Here is a 26,525-nt window from a genome sequence, read left to right on the forward strand (position 1 = left end):
AGTTTTTTCTAGAAGAACTCAAACTGAGCTTGACAAATCGGGCCAACCCACTCTCTTTTATCTAGTTCAACCGATTTTTAACAGACACTAAGTAATTTGGTAGTTAAACTTCGGGCAAACGTGAAGATAAAATAATCAAAGAAGCGCTTGGTTGAGAAGAACGAATTCTTGAATGTTCAGCCTGTCTTGAAAAGGCAAAAAACTCGTATATACCCGTTTTCCAACAAGCTGGCTAGTGGTATGTATGATACCCTCTCGTAAGGATTATTTGTAATAAAATGGGAAAATTCTTATCTCTGAATTCTATCAAGAAATTATTAGCAACATAGCGCTCGTAGTAAATGTATATATTTGATATTTTTCCAGTATTTCCATATAATTTTTTTCTCTGACTACAATGAACTTTCTATTGAATATGTATTGCAGCAGAAGGTATAATTTTATGCACAATTATTTAACAAAACAAATTGATTTCTTCAAAGGGCTTGTGAGATGCTAAGGCTTTTTTTTTCAACAGAAGACTATAATAATATAAATGTACAAGATCCTTTTCTAATACATATTTTAAATTCTTCGTCTTTTTTGTATTTCATCCAGCGGCATTTGTCCCGTGCTGGTAAATGCTGAATGTAACTCTTTTCCTCGCTTCCTCTTCTTCATCTTTTTTTTTAAATTTATTTATGTTTTTTTCCGTTTTGCAATCAACAATTCTTGCGCTTTTGGTTTTGCCTCATTTGACAGTCGTGTTTTAAGGGACATAATCAAAAATTAATCAAGGTTTTGAAAGGTAAATGGAATTGAATAAGTAATATTTGAATATTTGTTATTAAGTATAAATTGTTTTTGTAACTATGAAGAATGATTTTTTACAAGTGGAACTTGCATCATTTCTATCGAAGATTTATTTCCTAGTGGTCTTGTCTGAGGCTAGATCTTCTTGTAGAAGAACAAAAGCTAAGTTAGACAAATCTGATCAACATTTGGGTCCGTTTATTCGGTACAACCTACCTTTCAATAGACGCTAAGCGGTTAGTTATCTGTCATGTTTGGATGTGTACGAAAATAAAACAGTTCGTGAAGGGAAGCGTTTCATTGACAGGAAACAAAATTTAAAAGTTTTTATTATTATATATTATATTTAATTTTTTATTATACATAAATAATTTTTGTGACTATGAAAAGTAAGTGTGCTTTTATTCATGAATGCTATAAGAAGGATTGTTTTCATTTTAGGAGGCTATCGAATATTTGTTTCCTAGTGGTCTTTTCGAGCCTAGGGCAAGACCAATGATGAAACACCCTGATAAGATTTTCCCTAGAAGAAAAGAAGCTGAATTCGATGAATCTGGTCGACCCTTTCATCCTCTTTTTTATACAGTTCAACCAAACTTTTATCAAACGCTAAGTGATATGGTAGCTAAACTTCGAGCTTTAGATGTACATGAAGATAAAATGATAAGAGAAGGGAAGCATTTCGTTGATAAGAAAGAATTTTTGATTGGTGAAGATTGGATCACTGCTGACAAACTGTCGATGATGCTTGTTGAGAAATTAAATGACTTTCATAGAGCACAATTTGTTAAAACTATTGAACGGTTGACAAATCACAATTACGGATATTTGGAAAAGGATTATATTAACGGCTTTAGACGTGTTGTTGCGTCGCAATTTGAAGCTCTCGAAGCCCCAGATCTTATGTATAACAGTGAGGGAAGACCCTTCATGACCTCATATGGTAAGCTTTCATTCTTATATCATTATCTTTTTTACCAGATAATATTGAGAGATATAGAGGTGGCTGTTATTTACTTGACAGTTCACCACTGTTTTGACATTTAGATATTTAGCTCTTTATGATTCAGCCTGTTCATCAGAAAATTCGCTTTTAGAAATAATTTTTATTTCCTAAAGCAATGCACATTTAATAATTATATTTAGCAACAGTGGTAGAAGTGTTCAAAAAGGTCTGAAGCTTGTTTACTGGCTCTGCTGGCAAAGTTGTCAGATCACACGAAAAAAAAATCTGTAACTGCTAATACTAAAAAGTCACCGCAGCACCGAACTGTCTGAGACCAACACAACTGCGCTCGCTCTTCTGCTGTTCTAAGTCTTTATATCCCACCAAGAAGTCCTGGTTTCCTTAACATCCTTTCTTCCCACTTCATTTGGGGATTTGTTTTTGTCGCGTGACGCTGGATGGTCTGCCGAAAAGGACGACCTTTAGCAATTAATAATATTTATCTATAGTGCAAGTAAAATTATGTGTAATATTATTTTGGATGGTTATCTATAGTGCTGGTAATCCTCAAAATTGCCTGATATCTGTACTTTTTGGTACTTACTATCTTCATATTCTGATTTCAGGGTTGCCAACCACTGTGTGTGTATTCAGGCAGTGGTGGTATTGAATCTCAAAAGACCCTGAAACTTGTACATTGCAGTGCCTACTATCTATAGATTCTTATTGCAGGGTTTTCTGAAAGCCTAAAAATATACTAAATGTCTAAAAGTATGCTTATATTGAGTTGTTACAAACTTTGTCTAATATTCACGCATCCGTTTACCTTTGTAAGCGGTTATAACTATTCATTAAACAAGGTTATAGCTATTAACCATCTTGTGTTGCATTAACTGATATTTATTATTTATTTTATACTAATATTTATTATAATAGGGATTTGCATATTATAATAATAATATGCAAATCCCTTTTTATACTATTTATACTACTTTATTTATTGTTTTTTTTTTCTTGCAGTGACAAGTACTTTTGATAAATTATGTGTTCTATCTGTTGCTATCCTTTTCTTCCCCTTTCTTTTTCTTCTTGATTCAGGAATATTTTCCTTTCAGTCTTTTTCTATGGTTTTCTGAATATTGGAATATTAGGAATATTGGAATAAGTAATAGATACAGTTGAAAAAAGTGATGTTTGAATTACTCTAAACTTGAGGTTTCACTTCCACTTTAATTCTATACTGATCTCCCTTTTTCATATCATTTCCTCTAAATTCTTCCCCCTTCAGTTTTAAATGTTTTTCGTTTTTCTTTCCTTTCTGCTTTCCTTTCTAATTCAGGAATTTCTTTCAGGTCGACGAAAGTCGTGCTGGTCCAGAGCAAACTGTAGTTGGAAATGGGGTAGGAAAATATGTCATAAATGGAGTGGATTTTCGAGATATGTTTCCAAGATAGCAAGATCGAGAGCAGGTAAGTCGTATTCAAAGACATTAAATACACAGAGAGAAAATCACCCAGCAATTTCCTTGCAAACTTGAAGAGGAATTGGAAGCAAAATTGATTAATGGAGATTCATTGTGCTCACTACGCCTAGTCTCTATTATCTTATTTTTGTTGCTTCTCATGGTGAAAACAGCCAGTGGGATGTAGCTGAAATTTTCAAATTTCTAGTACCCTTTTCAAAATTAGAAAGTGTTTGGAGGGCAACCAGCCTTCCTTTTGTGTTTTTTTTTTTTTTTTTGTTAGAATTTTTGCAACTGACCCACAATAACCATCTGAATAACCCAAATAAGATTTTGACAGAGCCATTTTTTTCAGAATAGTTGAATATATCCTTTTAATATGTCCCCCGAGATGTCACGGCGTCTAAAGCCTCTCGGGAAGGCACCTTAAATAATTCAAACTGCCAAGTGTTTAAAGGTAGGTTTTATAGTGACAAAAGAGGATCATGCTTGTTCTTGGGTGTCTGATTGGCTTGAAACTCGTAGGGATTGTTCTCTAGGCAATGCGAGTTACACATTTTGATGGGGAAGAGGGAAGGTGCTTCAGGGCAAAGAAACTCTTAAATGGGCTAATCTTTGTCCCTGATCATTCTGAAACTTACAGTTGTAAGCCCTTGAGTATACTGGAACGTGCGAATAACATTCTGACAAAACTGTTATTGTGAAAGAAATTTTTAAAAAATGGCCTCAGATCCCCTAAAATGGACTTCAGATCGAATCAAAATTTACACTATTGGAATCACCATGGTGGAAAATTCTGTAGTCACGCCTGGCTGTTGCATGGGTAGTGCTGATGTGTCCTCCTTTTCCTTTTTTACCTTACTTTTAGTGGGGCAATGAAACATCAAAGGGAGCTTTTTAAGGGGTTATTTTAAAAGAATTGCCACACCTACATACCCAAAATTTGAAGTAAAATCAATTTTTTGACAAAACTGCATCATTGTATACAAGATGATGAATGACGTCATAAACGTAATTTAGAGCCATAAATGACGTTGTAAAATTACATAATGACGTTAGTATCAATTTTGAGTCGTTCTTTGATACGTCCAGTGTGTGATATATGTTAGATATATTATGTTTCATGGTTGAAGAAGTAGCTGCAATGCACAATGTATTATTCAATTATCTTTTGTTTTTGGTTTGTTTTAGAACAGAGCGCTTCTTATAGAAAGAGTTGTCGTGGAAACTTTGAAAAGGGCTCATTTGATTTGAAGTTGAAATGGTTAGTGCGCTTTTTAATAGTTGAAAGGGGTTGTAGGGTTACGAGTCCCCCTCCCCCACGCCAATCAGTTCTTCAAACACATCCAATCAATATTTTTAGATAGCCATTTTGTTCAGCATAGTTGAAAGGTCCAGTATTTATGTTTTTGGAGATGACACCTCCCCAGAGCCCTCAGGAAACTTGTTTTTGGCTATGGCCCATGACAACTAACGTCTTATGGAAGGGAATGGTCGTATATACTTCGAAGGGGGCTCATTGGATTGGAAATAAGAAGTTTAAATACCCTTTTTTAAGATTCATAGTGATCGGAGGTAGCCTCTCCCACGTACTCTTTTCTTCAAATGCATCCGATTGAAATTGATAGCATCCGATTGAAATATCCATTTTGTTCAAAAAATACTCCAAAGATAACTTAACAAGTCCTTTGAGATTGACACAACTCCTCAGAGTCTGGGAGCAGGGGTTGAAAGTTATGTTCCGGTGGCAAATAAAGTTTTTATGAAAGGGGTGGTCGCATAAATTTTAGAGGTCATTTGATCGGAAATGTAAAGTTCAAGCTCCCTTTTAATAGTCGAAAGTGATGGAGAGAAACTAGCCCCCCTCTCCATACGACACCCTTTTCCCTCATACGTATTTGATCAGAATTGTGAGATAACCATTTTATTCACAATAGAGCAAAGGACATATAACAATGCATCCAGGGTGGACACAACCTCCCATAGCCCAGGGATAAGAGTTGTAACTAATGCCCCTGGGCATATAATGTTTTATGGAACTTGTGATCGCATAAACTTCGAATAGGGCTTATATGATTTGGCGTCGAAAATTCCAGAGTCGTTTTTAAGAGTCAAGAGGGAATGGAGGGCAACCAGCACCCTTCCCCCAAGTGCATCTTTTCCGAAACACATCCAATCAAAATTTTAAGAGAGTTATTTTGTTCAGCATTATTGAAAGGTTTTATAACTATGCTTTTGGGGATGTCAATCTCTTCGTAGTCCCCTGGACAAGGCATGTAAGTTAGGCAATTCGTTCATTGTTTAAAACTAGTATTGATTAAAAGAAAAAACTTTCAGAGAAAGAATTTTTTCAAAGAAAAGTAAATTCTATATTAAACTTAATGTCAGAAGAAATAGAAATATACAATAATTCAAACTCAAATCGACCAGAAATTTCTATTATAAAAGAAATGAAGCCCAAAATGAACAGCAATTAAATAAATAATCATGGAAAAACATTCAACAGGTCCTAATATAAATAAATAAATGAATTTTAAAACGAGTAAAGCTTAAATTGAATATTCAAGTCAAGCTTAAAACGAACAAAAATATTTTGCCATTGAATCATAAATCAAACCCAAAACAAACATAAATTGGATAAACAATCATAGCAAACAAACATACTACAGGTACTAATATATATGAATAAATAAATCTTAAAACGAATAAAACTTAAACTGAATATGCAAATCAAGCCTAAAAAAATACAAAAAATAAAAACAAACAAGAGTTTAGGTACTGCCTCCTTCCACAACTAAAAGTCTAACAACTGTAAAATAACGGGGGCTGTCGTCACAGGCACTGGGAAGTAAAATTCTTTCAACATTTATTGTAATTTGGGGACAATATCTAGAATTATTGGTTCTAGAAATAACATCTTATAATTTTGTGACGGGTTCCAAATCTCCCCCCCCCCCATAAATTTACTAAAAATGCTAAATAAACTGTAAACAGGGAAACTGTAAAAAGGACATTAATGTATAAGCGTGGGCTTTTCATCCACTCTCCTGCTGAAAATTCCCAGCCCATCAGTAAATTCCATATAATTCCCAATAACAAATACCATATGTGAAAAATGGGCGATTTGCGTAACTTGCAGCCCGTTTCTCATGGTCAAGGCATCCCCAAATGCATATTTATTGAGCCTTTCAACTATTCTGAACCAAATGGCTGTCTGAAAATTTTGAATGGATGTCTTTGAAAAAAAGGGGACATGGGAGGGGTCTAGTTGCCCCCTAATCTTTTTGGTCAGTTATAAAGGGAACTAGAACTTCTGATTTCTGTTCGAATGAGCTCTCTCCCGATCTTCAAGGACCATTGGCTTGGTACGCTCACCCTTGAAAAAAACGCATCTGTGGTCTTTCTTCTGGCAAAAAGTACAAAATTCCATATATTTGTAGATAAGAGCGTGAAACCTCTATAGTAGGGTTTTCTGATATGCTGAATGTAAGGTCTGATTTTCATTAAGATCGTTTGATATTATCCTTGTCCCCTCTTTTAGATAAACAGAAAAATATTCTCAGACTCGTAGCTTTTCATGGGTAATATTAAACTTAAAGAATTATATATATTTAGAGTAAGTATAAAAGACAATTCGTTTTATGTATCTATTGAGTTCCTGCTGTTACCTGGCCTAGTCGCTCTTTATTTACAGTTTCTTATTCACGAACTGCTTGGGAAAAAGAATAAGAGTAAAAACAAAATCTCAAAAAAAGTCATATTGTCGAGGAGAAACAATACATTTCTACCAAATAAAACAAGCATGAAAAAAACCATGTGACACATCAAAACATACTTAATTAACTTAAGAAGTCAGTAAACCTTAAAAAGGAAACTATCAAAGATAAAGAAACAACAACAAAATAAAGAAGAAAAAGTATGAATTTTAGCTAACTATCAAAATTGCGACACAAATCACGATATAAAACTCGTTTTATCCCACCCAGATAAGCGGTAAATTGAAGTGAATATTGGAAATTTTTTGCTTGTGTCTTTTAGGAGGTGACCCTGGTTAAGCTGTGGCAGGGAGAGAAATCTGTGTCTAAAAATTATGTCAAAGCCTTTCGACAAATACTTCAAGTAGCCTCACTTCTTTTATTTAGTGTGACAAAATCTGCCTAATTTCAAACATGAATTCAAGAACCGATTTTACCTCTGCAGAGAAGAGGAACAGTCAGCGTAATCTCTTCTTCTTCAAACATCTTAACATCTATCTGAATCAAGTTTGATGTCGAGGAGTGATGACTAGTGCCCTAATTGTGCCGTTTGGGACTTTGATCTCGTTGAATCTTCTCTGATGAGCATGGGAAAGGGGAGAGCTGTTAAATAATTTCCATCAACGTCTCTACCAGAAGGAGAATTTGGGTCTCTACCCAACTGGGTGGGAAGATGGAGTCATATCCTTGTTTTGCTTTGTGATGTCTGGAAAATAACCTCTCTTAGAGGGGAATAACTAAATTCTAGTCATCAAGGTGTTCACCAAAATGGGTCGTTGTGTCTCAACCAAAGTTAGCCAGAATTAAAATTCATTGACCTTGTAAAGCCTTCCCTGAATTCAAATTATTTGCAACACCTGTGGGGAAGGAGGTTGGGTTGTGCTTCTAAATTTTCATTGTGAGTACATCTATCAGAAGAGGCATCTGATTCAAGCCAAAGTAGGCGGGGAGCAAGAGCTAAGCTAAAAGCTGTGTCTTTGTATGGTTTCGGCATGATGCCAAAACGATACTCACCTGGGCATGCCTATTGGAGCAAACCTGAAAGAAACTGTAAATCTTGGCTATGAAAACTTTTGTTATATATATATATATATATATATATATATATATATATATATATATATATATATATATATATATATATATATATATATATATATATATATACATATATATATATATATATATATATATATATATATATATATATATATATATATATATATATACATATATATATATATATATATATATATATATATATATATATATTTATATATATATATATATATATACATATACGAGCGACCGAACTGTAGTAAGGAGCGACCCGGCTCAATAGTCACTAAAACTCTAGAAAATAGAATTTTGATATCAATAGCTACATCGACAGAATTGCATTTTACTGCTGATTTTAAATATATAAGTTTAATCAAGTTTAGTCTTACCCATCAAAAGTTACGAGCCTGAGAAAATTTGCCTTATTAGGAAAAAAAATAGGGAAAAAAAAACCCTAAAAGTCACATAATCTTAACGACAATCACACCACCAGATTCAGCATATCTGAGAACCCTACTGTAGAAGTTTCAAGCTCCTATCTACAAAAATGTGGAATTGTGTATTTTTCCCAGAAGGCAGATCACGGATGTGTGTTTATTTGTTTGTTTGTTTGTTTTGTTTTTTTCCCCAGGGGTGATCGTATCGACCCAGTGGTTCTAGAATCTTGCGATATGGCTCGTTCTAACGGAAATGAAAAGTTCTAGTGCCCTTTTTAAGTGACCAAAAAAATTGGAGGGGACCTAGGCCCCCTTCCACGCTAATTATTTTCCCAAACTCACCGGATCAAAATTCTGAGACAGCCATTTCATTCAGCATAGTCAAAAAACCTTGATATGTGATATGGGGCTAAAGGATGATAGTTGTGCCCTTTCATGCGATATGTGTGATGCATGGTTGTGCATTGAATGCATTGAAACGAGCAAGTCGGAGTATGATTTGTTTAACAAGATGACACGTGGTCTTGGGTCACTCTGGCATTGTCTTATTTGCAAGCAAAAGGGCTCTGGAACTCAAGGAATAACACCCAGTGAGATCAAAGACATAATAAAGAGCGAAATTAGGTGTTCATTTTCAACAATCGAAATTAAGCTTCAAGATAAATTTGAAAAACTACTGAAACCAATAAGTGATCGATTAACACAGATAGAAAAAGACGTATCTGCCAAATGCTCTGTTGAGGTTGTAAAGAAGCACGCCACTACATCGCTCAAAGTCGAATTTGATAACCTTAGTGAAAAATTGAAAAATGAAATAAAAAGCAAGGAAACAGCCAATGCTATTCTAGAAGATTTGGTCATGAAACGAAAAAATTTAGTTGTATTTGGACTTCAAGAGGATTCAAACTGTAGTACTAAGAAGAGTCAAAATGAGGTTGATTTAAAGCTCCTGAATCTAGTAATTTTGCAGAATTGCCCTGTCAAATGTTCATTTACAGTTCGTTTGGGATGACTAAATAATGGAAAATGTCGTCCGATCAAACTGTTTTTTCGTAGCCCCATAGAACGTGATGCTGCTTCTTTCTTCTTGAGTGGTCACCTGAACACTATAAGATCCTCATACCCGACTTTTAACTTTTCTCATGATCGTACAAAACTAGAACTTGTTCAAAAGAAAAGGTATAACGCTCTGAAAGAGGAACTTAACCAAAAAGTGACAGCAGGAAAATCCGGTTGGAAAATTAAAGATGGAAAGGGTGGTCTAGAACTTGTAAAGATAAACTCTTTTCGAGGTGAAAATAGCTCGCAAATCCCTAGGGAAGCAGTTATGGAACAATAACTTCCTTGTGCTCTACACCAACGCAGATACTTTATCAAATAAAGTTGAAGAATTACAGTCATTGATGTCAGTGCATAAGCCTCATTTTGTTGTTGTTACTGAATCTTTACCTAAGAATTGTGCACATCCAGAAGTATATTTTCAAAAGGTTGAGGGTTATACTTTATTAGTGAATACTAACTGTAAACGTGGAATTTTTGTTTATGTTCATTCGTTGCTTAAGTACACAGAAGTAAATGATCCTTTAGCACTGAGTATTAATGAATGTTTAGTGGTTGATGTAAAATTTCCTAGGTCTACAATAGTATTAGAATTGTTGCAGTGTATAGAGGTTCTAGTGTTAATGAGCTATCTTCAAATAATAATGCAAATTTATTACAATATCTTCACAATGTTTCAACAGTTAGTTCAAAGGTATTAGTGGTGGGTGATTTTAACCTACCTTCCATTGATTGGAAAAATCACATAACATCGCTTTCTAATCAATCATTTCCTTCAAAAATTGCAGGACACGTTCCTATGCCAACACATTCAGGAGCCTACACGATTTCGGGATGATTCGAATCCTTCTGTCCTTGACTTGGTAATAACAAAATCTCCTGACGATGTTAGAAATATTGAAATTCTACCTCCATTAGGAAAAAGTGATCACACCATTCTTAAACTGTCGTTAAAATCTTTGGGTGATGATTCTACTCCTCAAAAACAGAGCCTTAAATATAATTACACTAAAGGTGATTATGAGTCTTTCCGAAATTTCATTTTATCACTATGTATCACGGAACAGTTGAGGGAAAAGAAATACAATGTTAATGAGGTATTTGAGCTGATTCATGAAGCTTTGGTAGTGGGTCAAAACAAGTTTATTCCGACTATATAGTCAGCTCTATAAAAATAGGCAAACCCTTCCTCGAGAAATTCTACAAGCTATTAGCGAAAAAAATTATGGGTGGCGTGAGTATATTAAAATAAGAAGCACTGAGTCATGGATAAGATATAAAAGAGCAAGAAATAGAGCAAGTAGGCTTCTTGAGTCAGATCGTCAGGCACTTGAATCTTCTATCATTGCATCTGCTCAAAGTTGCCCAAAAAGGTTTTGGAAATATATAAGAAAAAACCAGACTTCACAGTCCCCATCCTCAGCTTCATTCACTGACCCTGAAATACAGACAAATATAGACAATGATAATGAAAAAGCTGAACATTTTAATAAACTTTTCTCATCTGTTTTTACACGACCTCACAGTGAAACTCCTATTGAACCTGTTTTTTCTACCAATTTCACAATAGATTTTGTTGATTCTGACTTTGATGATCAACAAATTTTTGAGGTCCTGAAGCATCTTGACACAAATAAATCACCAGACATTCATGAATTTTCAAACCATATGATCCAAGAGCTTGCAACAGTACTCACTGAGCCACTGACATATTTGTATAATCTGCGTCTGGCGTCTGGTACTTGCCCTTTGGCATGGAAAAAAGCAATAATTAAATCCCTGTATAAAACTGGCACAAAATCACAATTTAAAAACTATAGACCAATATCAAACACTTCAATTTTTTCCAGAGCTATGGAAAAACTAATTGTCAAGAGAATACAAAATTATTTCGAATCAAATCTTCTTTGGCATCCATCTCAACACGGTTTCCGTAAAAAACGTTCATGTAATACACAGCTTTTGGAAGTAATTACTAACTTCCATAGGATGGCAGATGAAGGTCTCAGGTTTGATTGCATTTATATAGATTTTTCTAAGGCGTTTGATAAATTTCCATTCCGCTTTTACTTCAAAAGTGTGAGATATATCACATTGATGCCAGAACGTTTAATTGGATTGGTGATTATCTAACAAGCAGGACGCAGAAAGTGATTGTGGGTGATGTTTTGTCCTCTGCTGAGATAGTTTTAAGTGAAGTTCCAGAAGGTAGTTGCCTTGGTCCAGTACTTTTCTGGCTTTTCATCAATGACTTAACTCTTGTTGTCTACCATTCCACAGTCAAAATGTTCGCATATGAGGTAAAGCTCTACCGCTCCTTGACAAATTCAGATGAAGCTTCGTTGCTTCAAAAAGACTTGGATTCAGTGCACATTTGGTGTAATGCTAACTCCATGTTTGTCAACGAAAATAAGTGTACAGTCGTCCATTACTTCGGCAAAGTAGAACAAATTTACCAATACCATCTTGCTGGACATTCAATCTTACCGGTTGAAAATGTCCGTGACCTTGGTGTTCATTTTGATTCTAGTCTTAGGTTTGACAGGCATGTCTCTGAAGTAACTCGTAATGCAAACTATCAGCTATTATGTCTTAGACGGAATTTCCGTAAGTTTAATCTTCGTTCATTCATTGCCATTTATAAATCAACAGTTCGATCTATACTCGAATACAATTCGTCAGTATGGTATCCATTGAATAAAAAAGACAGAGCAAGGGTTGAAAAATACAGCAAAGAGCAACTAAGCTTGAACCTTATTTGAAACATTTACTGTATGAAAATAGACTGCAAAGGCTAGGATTGCCAAGTCTTCAATTCCGAAGGGATAGGGCAGACATTATTAACACATTCCGTATAATCAAAGGCATTGATAATATAAGTACATCACATTTCTTCACATTTAATGACGCTAACAGGACCCGTTATCACCCACATAAATTGTACCCCTCACTTTTAAAAAGGAAAATAGGCCAACATTCATTTTACAGCAGGGTGTGGAAGCCATGGGATGACCTTCCACCTAAAACATTTCTAACAGATGACATAAACAGATTCAAAACAAATCTAGCAGAAACAAATTTTCAAAGTATATCATATTTAAATATTTTATAGTATTATTTGTCAGTGTTTGCTATAGTTGTTATTTTCATTGATTTGTATGAGTGTATTGTGTTGTCAGTATTGTCATAATTTCTAGTTATTATGTTTATTGCGACAAGCTTGAAAGCTTACCGCATTTGGTATTAATAAATAAATAAATAAAAACATGAGAATACAGAAGTTCGTTACGTAAGCTAATTTGTAAGGTACGTATATCTTTTACCAATAAAAACATTCGTAAAAAATAAAAAGTTATAGTTGCCTTTTTAAGTAACCAAAAAATCGGAGGGCAGCCAGGCCTTCTCCCCCGCTCCTTTTGTTCTCAAAATCATTCGATCAAAACTATGAGAAAGCCATTTAGCCAAAAAAATATAAATAACCAAATTTCGTTTAAATTATTCATCTGCGCAGAGCCAAAATCAAAACATGCATTGATTCAAAAACGTTCAGAAATTAAATTAAAAAAAACAAGTTTTTTTAACGGAAAGTAAGGAGCGACATTAAAACTTAAAACGAACAGAAATTACTTCGTTTATGAAAGGGGCTGCTTCTCATCAACGCCCCACTCTTTACGCTAAAGTTTTTTACTGTTTTAAAAGGTAGAGTTAAGAGAAAGAGTCAAACTTTAGCTTAAAGAGTGGGGCATTGATGAGAAGCAGCCCCTTTCAGAAACGAAGCAATTTCTGTTCGTTTTAAGTTTTAATGTCGCTCCTTACTTTCCGTTAAAAAAACTTGTTTTTTTTATTTAATCTAACAGTTCGTGGTAACGAACTATAGTAAGGAGCGACCCGCCTCAATAGTAACCAAAACTCTAAAAAATGGAATTTTGATACCAATAGCTACTAAAAAAAAAATCGCATTATAATGCTGATTTCAAATATATAACTTTCATCGAGATTAGTCTGACCTATCAAAAGTTACGAGCCTGAGAAAATTTGCCTCATTTTAAAAAATAGGGGAAAACACCCCCTAAAAGTCATACAATCTTAACGAAAATCACACCATCAGATTCAGCGTATCAGACAACCTTATTGTAGAAGTGTCAAGCTCCTATCTACAAAAATGTGGAATTTCGCATTTTTTGCCAGAAGACAAATCACGGATGCGTGTTTATTTTATTTTTATTTTTTTTTTTTCGGGGGTGATCGTATCGACCCAGACGTCCTAGAATATCGCAGGAGGGCTCATTCTAAAGGAAATTAAAAGTTCTAGTGCTCTTTTTAAGTGTCTCCCACGCTCATTTTTTCCCAAAAGCCACCGGATCAAAATTCTGAGATAGCCATTTTATTCACCATAGTCAAAAAACCTAATAACTATGTCTTTGGGGACGACTTACTACCCCACAGTCTCCCTGGGAGGGGTTGCAAGTTACAAACTTTGACCTGTGTTTGCATATAGGTTACTGGGAAATGTACGGACGTTTTCAGGGGGATTTTTTTGGTTTCGGAGGGAGAGTTGATGTGGGGGGGGGGGGAGTTACGCGGGAGGATATTTCCATGGAAAAACTTCTCATGGGGGAAGAGACTTTCAATGAAGGGGGCGCAGGATTTTTTCGCATTATTTAAAAAAACAAGGAAAAAATAAAATAAAAAATAAAAAATGAGAAGTTTTTTCTACTGAAAGTGAGGAGCAGCATTAAAACTTAAAACGAGGAGAAATCATTGCGCATATGAGGGGTTTACCTCCTCGTAATACCTCGCTCTTTACGCGAAAGTATTTTTAGTAATTTCAGCTATTTATTCTACGGCCTTTGTGATTCAAGGGTCATTCTTAAGGAATTGGGACAGAATTTAAGCTTTAGTGTAAAGAGCGAGGTATCGACGAGGGGTGAACTCCCTCATATACGCAATAAAAATATACGAACATAGAAGTTCGTTACGTAAGTTAATTCGTAAATTACGAATATTTTTTACTAATGAAAATGTTCGTAAAACAATTAAAAGTTCTAGTTGCCTTTTTAAGTAATCAAAAAATTAGAGGGCAGCTAGGCTTCCTCTCTCCTTTTTTATCAAAATTTTCCGATTAAAACTATGAGAAAGCCATTTAGCCAAAAAAAAAATTAATATACAAATTTCGTTTTAATTACGTAAGTGCGGAGAGCCAAGATCAAAACCTGCATGAATTAAAAAACGTCCAGAAATTAAATAAAAAAAATAATTTTTTATAAATGAAAGTAAGGAGCGACATTAAAACTTAAAACGAACAGAAATTACTCCCTATATGAAAGGGGCTTTTCTTCCTCAACACCCTGCTCTTTACGTTAAAGTTTTTTCCTTTTTTAAAAAGTAGAGCTAAGAGAAAGAGTCAAACTTTAGCGTATAGAGGGAGGCGTTCTGTGTCCCGGTCGTCATTTGCGTCCCGGTGTCCCGGTCTGTAATTTCTATTCGAACAATCCCTGTGTCTCGGTCGTCATATATATATCCCGCCTGTGCCCCCTGCGTCCCCGTTGTAGTTGTGTCCCTGTGTCCCGGTCGTCATTTATATTCCCTTTGTCCCGGTCGTGATTTGTGTCCGGGTGTCCCAGTCTGTAATTTCTCTTTGAGGTTCCCGGTCGTCATTTATATTCCCTGTGTCCTGGTTGTCATTTGTGTCCTGGTGTCCCGGTATGTAATTGCATCAGTTGACAAACATGACGTCAGTCGACAAACATGACGTCACTCGACACACACAAACAGACAACTTATTTTTATATATATATGATCGTTCGGAACATACTTTTGCAAGAATTGAACGATTTCTTCTTTGAAAATTTATAAATAAAATAAAGAACAAATTAAAATAAAGAACAAATTTCTTTTTATTAATAAAGAAAAGTAGAAATTGTCTGCTTGCTAGATATAATTGGAATAGTATGTTAGGGCGCCATGTTTTGGGCACAGAAGTGAAAATTAAAATTAGACATGGAAGTGAAATTTATAATTTTATTAAAAAAGAAAAAGTCGAAATTGTCTGTTTGCTAGATATAATTGGAATAATATATTAGAGCGCCATATTCTGGGTATAGAAGTGGAAATTAAAATAAGGCACAAAAGTGGAAATTTTAATTTTCCTAAAAAAGAACAGTTAGAATTGTCTGTTTGCTAGATGCATTTGGAATAATATATCAGGGCGCCGTATTTTTGGCATAGAAGTGGAAATTAAAATAAGGGACAAAAGCGAAAATTATGGTTTTAATTAAAACCCAAAAGTAGAAATTGTCTGTTTGCTAGATATAATTGGAATAATATATAAGGGCGCCATATTTTGGGTATAGAAGTGGAAATTAAAATAAGGCACAAAAGTGGAAATTTTAATTTTATTAAAAAAGAAAAGTTGAAATCGTCCGTTTGCTAGACATAATTAAAATAATATAATAGGGTGCCATATTTTGGGCATAGAAGAGGAAATTATCTTTAAATAGATAAAAAATATTATTGCATTAGCTCTTTGCTATAGGCAATTCTATAGAATGCTATAGGATTTAAGGAGGATATTAAATACCTAACCTTATTTAACATAACCCCTAACCATCCCTAAATATTAAATATTTAATTAAAATATACTTGCATCGTTGTTTTTCACTCTCAAAATAAACAAATCACAACCAATTCCACAGAGCCAAACTGGTTTTTATCAAATAGTTCCTTCAATTCTTTAATGTGTTCTGTTTAAGAGAAAAGACCCAAATATATTCCACAGGGGTTTTCAAAGTCGAAGAGGGGGGGGGGGCAGTTAAACGTCGACTCTAGGAAAACTCCCTGTTCAAGAACTTTAGTCAATACAAGCTTATGATAATAACAAAGGTTTATGGAAATTTCTCTAATTGTCTTACTTTTAATTATTTCTTTGCTAAAACTTGTTTATTTAGGTAAAAACTTGATGATAAACTTATGATCTTGATTGTAAAATCCACTACTTTAAAAAAATTGTTATTTCAAATGACATCAGCTGTTATAGTTCATTCAGCAAGTCAGTATCTGAATAAATCATACACATAGATACCTCACGACAGTCTAGTGGATGCGTCTCTATCGCTGTGCCAAAAGCGATCAGGTTCGATCCCAGTTGTCGTCAGGAAGATATATGTAGTAATCTGAGATCGAATAATTTTTTGTTTTTATTTTTGCAACAAGTTTTCTTAAATCTAGAAAGAGCAATTTAATGTAATAATTATAAGATATTGTTCGGAACATACTCGTGCAAGAATTGAACGATTTCTTCTTTGAAAATTTATAAAATTGAAGCCAAATATTTTTTCCCCATAAGATAAGAAATAACCGAAAACCTCATAAGTGACCGAAACTAAAAGGAACAGAATCTTAATAACAATGAACATATTAAATAATCATATATTGAAGATTATTTAAAATACATGCATCTCATCAAGCTTAATGTGACCCATCAACACTACCCGCCTGAGAAAAATTTCCCTGATTTTCGAAAGGGGGGAGAGACTCCCTAAAACTCAATCTCCTTTTCATCCCCTCTCCTGGGGTTTTTCATCCCCTCTCCTGCTGAAAATTCCCAGCCCATCAGTAAATTCCATATGCTTCCCAATAACAAATACTACATGTGAAAAATGGACGATTTGCGTAACTTGCAGCCCGTTTCTCATGGTCAAGTCATCCCCAAATGCATATTTATGGAGCCTTTCAACTATGCTGAACAAAATGCCTGTCTGAAAAATTTTGACTGGATGTCTGCAAAAAAGGGGACTTATTTTATTTTTATTTAATTACTTATTTATAGTTCTAAACATTATTAACAAAATGATTAAACATTATTAAACATTATAAACAAAATGGCTGTCTGAAAATTTTTGACTGGATGTCTTTGCAAAAAAGGGGACTTATTTTATTATTATTTAATTACTTATTTATAGTTCTAAACATTATTTAGAACTTCTGATTTCTGTTCGAATGAGCTCTCTCCCGATCTTCAAGGACCATTGGCTTGGTACGCTCACCCCTGAAAAAAAAACGCATCTGTGGTCTTTCTTTTGGCAAAAAGTACAAAATTCCATATATTTGTAGATAAGAGCGTGAAACCTCTATAGTAGGGTTTTCTGATATGCTGAATCTATGGTCTGATTTTCATTAAAATCGTTTGATATTATCCTTGCCCCCCTCTTTTAGATAAACAGAAAAATATTCTCAGACTCGTAGCTTTTGATGGGTAATATTAAACTTAAAGAATTATATATATTTAGAATTAGTATAAAAGACAATTCGTTTTATGTATCTATTGAGTTCCTGCTGTTACCTGGCCTAGTCGCTCTTTATTTACAGTTTCTTATTCACGAACTGCTTGGGATAAAGAATAAGAGTAAAAACAAAAACTCAAAAAAGTTATATTGTCGAGGAGAAACAATACATTTCCACCAAATACAATAAGCACGAAAAAACCATTTGACACATCAAAACATACTTAATTAACTTAAGAAATCAGTAAACCTTGAAAAGGAAACTATCAAAGATAAAGAAACAACAACAAAATAAAGAAGAAAAAGTATGAATTTTAGCTAACTATCAAAACTACACAAATCACGATATAAAACTCGTTTTATCCCACCCAGATAAGCTGTAAATTGAAGTGATTATTGGAAATTTTTTGCTCGTCTCTTTTGGGAGGTGATCCTGGTTAAGCTGTGGTAGGGAGGGAAATTTGTGTCTAAAAATTACGTCAAAGCCCTTCGACAAACACAAGCCTTTCGAGTTCAAATTATTTGCAACACCTTTGGGGAAGGAGGTTGGGGTGTGCTTCTGAATTTTCATTGTGAGTACATCTATCAGAAGAGGCATCTTATTTGAGCCAAAGTAGGCGGGGAGCAAGAGCTAAGCTAAAAGCTGTGTCTTTGTATGGTTTCGGCATGATGCCGAAACGATACTCACCTGGGCATGCCTATTGGAGCAAACCTTAAAGAAACTGTAAACCTTGGCTATGAAAAATTTTGCTACTAAGATCCAGGCTGCGCATGCATCCATGGCTTCAAGCTTTTTGTATCTGAGTAGAGTTCACCGTTCTCAGTTATATAACAGCCTAACAGTTTTTCATTTACTTGCTCTTGCTCCTGTTTGGTCTTTTCTTAATTGTGGTAAGAGAAAGCAAGCTTATCACCTTTATTTTAAATTTGCAAAGTATTTAATGGACCTTCCAACTTGGACAAGTAACTCTTTTCTGCAAAGATCAATCGGTAAACCCAGCTGGGATTATTGAGAAGCGCATTTGTGATTTCTCTAGTGAATGTCAGAAGTCTTCCGATCTTTGGCCATTTCTGTTTTTATTTTCTTTATTTTTACTCTGTCTTTTTCTGGGCTCTGCCCATTTTTTTTGTGATGGGCTATAAATAAAATGATGATGATGTTGATGCAACCTTTTTTTGCTGGAAGACACCAAAATCTCTCTATCAGTTAAAATATTAGGTGGGTCTGCGGTATTTGTTTAATCAATTCACCGGCATCCTTAAAAAGAGGTTCTTGGATCTCAGTTTGATATTGTACTGGATAATGGTGAAGACTTTTCATGTGTCTTTAGAGAGTCCGTGTCCAATCCGAAAGATATTTTCATTAATGTTGCTTCGAAATTGCGACCCTTGGCTCACAGTTAATGCCAAACTTCATGCGGCTTTGCCATCGAAGGTCTTGTGTATTTCTGTCAATATGATACTTCGAAAAAAGTTGTCAGTCCGTTTCAAAAGTTTGAATGACGGTTTTGATTTAACTAATTAATTTAAGTGACTAATTTAGTTAGTTTAATTGATCAACGACGTAAATTGCTGGAAACCAAAATTTGTTTTCTCAGGTACCTTGTCATAGGAAGCAGGGATAAAAATAAAGCTGGCAACGGGATTTGATGTGCTTTTTGTTTCTATCCATTTACCCTTATCTGTTGACTCAATTTGCAATATCTTTTCAGGTATGCATACCCTTGATTTTTTTTATGAAATTACTGAAATAAAAATTAATTTTGGATCAGTAAATAATACTTTCTTATTAAAGTCATTGCCAGTTCTTTTTTACTAATATTTGGTATTATGATTAAATTTTTTTTCACCCCATAATTGACTGTTTTTATTTTAGCTGCTTTTTCCTCTGCAATTTACGGGTTTTATGAACAAAGTTGATGTAGATGCATCTGTTGATGGTGGTGGACCGACTGGACAAGCGGGTGCAGTTCGTGTGGCAGTTTCTCGTGCACTGGCTCATTTGTGGGTAAAGACATGCTTGAACAAATGAGAATAGGTAAGATCCATGCTTGAATACCTGCATACGCACAAGGAGTAATAAATTTTACAAGAAAAATAGGTATTATTCAAATTTTATAAAATGTGTCGTCGCGTAATAAGGTACTTACGTTTTATAGAGATCACACTCAACCTCTTGATCCGAGTAAAACTCTTTTCTTTGTTTGCATTCGGAGATAATTAGCACAGTCTCAGTGAGATAAACTGCTTTGCAGGTATATTCTAATTAAATACTTAATACACAGAGTTGGTTAGGTTACATATTTAATATATTTCGTTCTGTTCGGTCCGCTTTCCACAATTCTCTGTTGTAGTTTCCATAATTTTGTTGCTAAAGTATTCTATTTTCATCATATTTTAGTATACATCATTATGATTAACCTAACTTCACCCTTTTGGTGTTGCCGCTATGAGACGTAAGTACACGTATTAAATTATACAATAGAAAATTAGATGGCCGGCATTTACCACTCCCCCCCCCCCCGAAAAAACCTTTCCTCGCGAAAAATTATCCCTCACTCCACGCGAATAAATTTGTTTCTTCGTTAGTTTCTTTCAGCTTAATATGAGGCAAGACAAAGGCAAGTGACAGAATTGATGGGAAATATATAATTTGGGCTATATAATATATAACAGATAGTATTTGTTAATGGGAAACATAAGGAACAAGTTTTTAAAGAAAAGTAAAGAGTCTCTTTAGACCAAAAATGAGCAGAAATAAATTCAAATGATATTCAAAGCGAAAACTATGGATTTTAATAGAAAAAAAAGATAATTATTTTTCCCAAAATAGACTATATCAATAAAAAAACAGAAATTAATTTAAAAAAAAGTTTGTCCATAAAACAAGTTTGCCAAAAAATTGTAAAGAGCTCCATAAGCCAAAAATGAGTAGAAATAAACTTAATTAATTTTCCAAACAAAAAAACTGCCACAAGTTACCATTAGTAAATGAATTCAACCCAACGACCATAAATTACAATAAATAACCGAGTCAATCTCAAAACGAGCCAAAATTAACATGAGTAGGGCTGACGGCCACCACAGCTTCTCAAGACCGGATCACAATTTACACTTTACTGAAAACAAAATATATTTTAAATGTTTTCACTTTTGTGACTTAAATAAATAAAGAATTATTAATACTATAAGAAATAAATCATCAGAATATGTATATTAACTGACAGTACACGGTTATTTGTTTTTTTCTAGTAAAGTGCAAATTATGTTCTGGTCTTGAGAAGACATGGGGGTTGTCTCCTTTTAATTTTCGCTCATTTTGAGTTTGACTCGGTTATTTATTTTAATTCCTGCTCTTTTTGGGTTTCTTTTATATATTAATGGTTATTTGCGGTAGTTTTATACTTGGAACATAAGAGAAAACAAACTCGTAGAATTTGACAACGCCTTCGTTTGTAAAAACATAAACAATAAAAATGTGTTGGTATCCAAAGCCAACTTTGCTTTTAAAGGAAAGCTAAACCTTCTTAAAATTTTCGGTGCCATGTGTTTTTACCTTAATTTTGATGATTATGCGCCTACATTTTTTTTTTATTCTTTTTTTCTTTTCTTTTTTTTTAATTTGGTATCCACTACTGTCAAAAACTGACTAAGTATTTCCACTGGGTATTTTCTACTGTGGGTATTTTCCGCCGGGGGGGGGGGGGGGTAAACGCCTAAAATCAGGAAACTATAGCCTACAAAATTCTAGATATTTGACAGGGAAAATAAATAATTGGAGTCATAACTCCCTTTGGAAGCAACCTCCAATCCTTTTTTTTTCTAAAGAAAAGCTATTTTTGTTTGGTGTTGATGTGTCTGGAGCACAAGCTTTTCTTTGTACTCCAAATTATATTGCAAAATTGTATTTTTCGCCAAATAAAAATAATTATGTAAAATGCATTGAGTATTTGTTAGTCAAGAATAGTTAAAGCAATGCTTATTTTGATCGTTATTTTATTTTTATTTAGATATATATATAATACAATTCTTCTTTTTGGAGTTATGAGCCAGACCTGAAATTTGAAATATAAACACTATAGTCATCTTTCTTTTGAATTAAATGAAAAAAACTAGTTTTTTTTAACTGTAAGTAAGGAGTGACATTAAAACTTAAAACGAACAGAATTTACTCCGTATATGAAATGGGTTATCCCTTCTTCAACGTCTCGCTCTATACGCTAAAGTTTTACTCTTTGCCACAATTCCACTTTTTAAAACAATTAAAAGCTTTAGTGTAAAGAGCGCGGCGTTGAAGAGGGGACAACCCATTTCATATACGGAGTAATTTCTGTTCGTTTTAAATTTTAATGTCGCTCCTTACTTACAGTTAAAAAAACTAGTTTTTTTCCTTTAATTTATGAAATTTAATTTAATTTAATTAATTTTTAAATTAATGCATGTTTGATTTTGGCTCTCCACCATAGGACTTGTCCAATTTTATTGAATTTTTTGTATTGAATCAGATTAACAGATTATTAAAATGAAATTTGCATATTAATTCCTTTTTTGGCTAAATGGCTTTCTCTTAGTTTTGATCAGACGATTTTGAGAAATGAGGGGTGGGGAAGGAGGCCTAGCTGCCCTCCAATTTTTCGGTTACATAAAAAGGTAACTATAACTTTTAATTTTTAACTAACATTTCTATTAGTAAAAAATATTAAGAACTTAAGAATTAAAAAAAACTTACTTAAGGATTAACTTACGTAACAAACTTTTATATTCTTATATTTTTATTATGTATATAAGGGGGTTTGTACCCTCGTTAATGCCTCGCTCTTTACACTAAATCGTAAGTTTTGTCTCAATTCTTTAAGAATGACCCCTGAATCAGAAAGGCCGTAGAGTAAATAGTTGAAATTGCTAAAAATACTTTTGCATAAAAAGCGAGGTATTTATCTCCTCTTGAATACCTCGCTATTTATGCTAAAGTATATTTAGAGCCCCTCATATGCGTAATAATCTCTGTTCGTTTAAGCTTCAATGCTACTCCTTACTTTCTCCTTAATTGAAAAAAACTTTTTCATGTTTATTTTATCATTGTTTTTTTTTATAGTAGTTTTAAAAAATCCTGCGCCCTTTTCATTGAATTTCTCTTCCCCCATGGCATATTTCTCCAAGGAAAGATTTACCCACATAGGCCTGTCCCTGAAAACGTATCTACACTTCCCAATAACGATTATTATGTGTAAACACTGGTCAAAGTTTATAACTTGCAGCCCCTCCCCCAGGGACTGTGGGGGAGTAAGTCATTCCCAAAGACATAGTTATTATGGTTTTCGACTATGCGGAACAAAATGGATATCTTAAAATTTTGATCCGTTGACTTCGGCGAAAAATGAGCGTGGGAGGGGGCCTAGGTGCCCTCCAATTTTTTTGGTCACTTAAAAAGGGCACTAGAACTTTTCATTTCTGTTAGAATGATCCCTCTTGCGACATTCTAGGACCACTTGGTCGATACGATGACCCCTGGGAAAAAAAATACAAAAAACAAACAAACAAATAAACACGCACCCGTGATTTGTCTTCTGGCAAAAAATACGAAATTCCACATTTTTGTAGATAGGAGCTTGAAATTTATGCTGCAAGGTTCTCTGATACGCCGAATCCGATGGTGTGATTTTCGTTAAGATTCTATGACTTCTACGGGTTGTTTCCCCCTATTTTCCAAAATAAAGCAAATTTTCTCAGGCTCGTAACTTTTGATGAAAAAGACTAAATTTGATGAAACTTATATATTTAAAATCAGCATGAAAATCCGATTCTTTTGATGTATATTTTAGCATCAAAATTCCGTTTTTTAGAGTTTCGTTTACTATTGAGCCCGGTCGCTCCTTACTACAGTTCGTTACCACGAACTGTTTGAATGTAATTGTTTTAATAAAATAAAAATAGAAAAATAAATCTTAATATAGCGACAATTAGTTTCTGGTTAATTTCTGGGGTCTTTTAAGAACACCCCTCCCCCTATCAAAATGGGTAGGCTATTCCTCTTTGCCATGAAAACGATTATTGAAGTTTTCGAGTCAATAAGAAGGTACCAACCCAAGATCAAACATGCTCTTTCTGCTGTCTTTCTAGTGTGTCTGAAAAAAACTCATTTCCTACTGTCAGGAACTGTCGGGGTTCTTTTATCCCCTGAGGTATATTGTTAGGATTTTCCACTATTCTGGATAAAATGGGTATGTCAAATTCATGATCAAATGTCCTGGATAATTGAGTGGGCCGGGTAGCAAAAAAAGGTGCAAAAGGGGGGCTAATTGCCCTCCAAACAGTTTTAAGTTCTTTGAACATTTACATTCAAATTTAATGACCCCCCTCGAATGTTTTTACGACCACCACATTTATACGAATGACCGGGTAATAAAAATAAGAAATAAATAATGTATAGAATGGAGATAGATCTGTACTATAGGCAGTCCTAGACCGTTGCTTTTGTTCTCTTTTAGTGCCAGACCTCTAAAAACTGAGGGCCCAATATGCTACTATTACGTTTTAACTAGTCTCTTCTCTCTAGAATTGTGTCAGTTAAATTTTTTATTTATGGAATGAATAGAAGGGTTTTCAGGGATAATCTCGTCGGGATAATCTCTCAAATGAAGCAACGCAAAGATCAGGCTAACTTATGAGAGTGGAACTGGTACTAGTGTCGCCAAAAAAAAAAAAAAAAAAAAAAAAAAAAAAAAAAAAAAAAAAAAAAAAAAAAAAAAAAAAAAAAAAAAACACCTATGAACTTAACAACCTATTGGCGTCATCTAGCTTTTTGCGACAATTGATATCTTTCATTGTAATGATAGGCATAATTAATTCAATTGGTGCAATTGGTAAAATTAAAGTAATAATCAATGTCTGATTTCAGTTCCTGACCAAAAAACGATTGCAAAGCTTGAAAAATGCCAAGTGTCTTCAAACACTAGATGGTCTTTTTCTCGACATTAGTATCAGCTTTGGACTAACATACAAAGCTGTTCTTACTGTACTTAATTAGGGTGTCTCCTCTTATAAATAGGGGGACAGTGCCGTATTTCTGCTTGTTCTTTGTTTTGAAGCAGATTTTCATTGGCTGCTAAAACATCGTGGGCAATACGTTTCTTAGAACTTCTTGGGCAATACGTTTGTCTTGGAGGAAATGTTTTGTCTCTTAAAATGAGATGTTCGTTCCGAGCTAATAAGATGGAGGTTAGTATTGCAAAATTGGGAGGCTTTTTCCAAAAAAAAAACAATGTATTTGAAAACTATTAGTATGAATCTCAAGTTTTGGAGAACCTTGGCCTGAATCTGTACTAGGCCATTGGTTAGTATGGTGTTGCTTAGTATCGAAATCACAGAGTATCGTCTATATTCTGCCTATCAAGGAAGATAGCCATGGCCCATTCCTATTGCAAAGGCAGTAACCTTTGTAATCGTGCGTCATTCTCACGCACAAAACCACTGGAATAATAAATTATACCTTTCAGATTAGTTTTTATGATATCCTTGAGGGGGAGGGGGCTCGTACCGAGTATGTGCAGACAGTGTTTGATTTTGTGCAGTATTTAAGCTTGTGATCGTTTATTGCAGTAATAACCTTTGTTCATGTGTTTGCCCTCTTCTACCTGAAATCTTGTTTTTATAGATTACTCTTATTCTTACAGCTGGTTTGTTAACAATTGATCCAAGGCTCAGAGAACGAAAGAAGCCAGGCCAGGAGGGAGCCAGGCGCAAGTTCACCTGGAAGAAACGATAAGTGTCTTTTTGTTTTATAGGATTTTGAACATAATTAAAATACCGTTATAATATACTTAGCAGCATTTCACTGAGACTTAGAGATGAGTAGCCGCATTTCAGTTTGAATTGACAAACAAAAGTCTGTCTAATCACGGCTTGCCGAAAACTCAGCTTGTGGCGAAACGTTTGTTAGCTGTTTAACCTGGCTTTTATTTCTCTCTTTCTTTTTCGTTCATAAAGACTTCCGAATGTTAAGCCTGAATATCTGGACTTGTATTAGTACATGTATAAAAGAAATTTTCAACGCTTACTGTCTTAACTAAATTTTTCACTAATATTATATTTTAATTTCAATTTAATGCGGGGTAATGAAACAAGTGGTATGTGACGTTCTTTGAGACTGAGATCAATAGCACTCCTTTTTAGAGCCATTATGTGACGTCGATTGGTCTAATCCATTTTTCTGGTCTAATCCTTTATCATATCCGATTCAACAAACTATTTGAAAATATTTTTCTAGACAACACTGCTTTTCCATTTACAGTTAAAACGAAGCAAAACTATAGAAAAACGGGTATAATATTTCAGGAAGACAGTTGATAAACGACAAAAAATCCTCCTTTTTTATTCCTAATAATAAAAGTCCAAATACTTCAGCTTCATGCCCGGAAGCCTTTATAAACAAAAAAAAAACTCAGCTGAACAAAGCATATATATATAAAAAAAAGCTTGAACGATTCCCCAAGGGAAAAAAATATGGAAACGAAACAACGACACGCCATTAGTATCAATGAAAAAGCAAAGGACTGGTATTGTGACTCAATGTTGTACGTATCGGACAAGACAATAAGATACTATATCCCCTACCACAAGCAAATATTCCATTTGATAGAAATGTGAGTCAACTAGAAATATAAACAAAAAATTAAGTGATATGGCTGTTTCTCATAAAGTTGGCCTCATTGAGGAGCTACCGTCCACATACAT

General features: G+C 34.2%; 2 protein-coding genes across 3 annotated transcripts in view; one reads left to right on the forward strand and one right to left on the reverse strand.

Moving 5' to 3' along the window:
* LOC136026655 (small ribosomal subunit protein uS9m-like) overlaps window positions 1–26,525 on the reverse strand; it is a 507,124-nt gene that overhangs the window by 396,810 nt on the left and 83,789 nt on the right. The window lies entirely within an intron of this gene.
* Window positions 1,230–25,611, forward strand: LOC136026648 (small ribosomal subunit protein uS9m-like). Its single transcript, XM_065703384.1, has 4 exons — window positions 1,230–1,735; window positions 3,091–3,207; window positions 19,669–19,830; window positions 25,466–25,611. The coding sequence occupies exons 1-3, from the start codon at window positions 1,288–1,290 to the stop codon at window positions 19,710–19,712; spliced, it is 609 nt and encodes a 202-aa protein (XP_065559456.1). The 5' UTR covers window positions 1,230–1,287; the 3' UTR covers window positions 19,713–19,830; window positions 25,466–25,611.

Source organism: Artemia franciscana, chromosome 4 (genome assembly GCF_032884065.1).
Source record: "Artemia franciscana chromosome 4, ASM3288406v1, whole genome shotgun sequence".
NCBI classification, from domain to species: Eukaryota; Metazoa; Arthropoda; class Branchiopoda; order Anostraca; family Artemiidae; genus Artemia; species Artemia franciscana.

Excerpts from the sequence above, each read along its gene's own strand:
- LOC136026648 (XM_065703384.1), top strand. The coding sequence starts at position 1,288 with ATGATGAAACACCCTGATAAGATTTTCCCTAGAAGAAAAGAAGCTGAA. Across the intron at positions 1,736-3,090 it reads ACCCTTCATGACCTCATATG|GTCGACGAAAGTCGTGCTGG; the intron begins GTAAGCTTTCAT and ends AATTTCTTTCAG. Across the intron at positions 3,208-19,668 it reads GATAGCAAGATCGAGAGCAG|CTGCTTTTTCCTCTGCAATT; the intron begins GTAAGTCGTATT and ends TTTTTATTTTAG.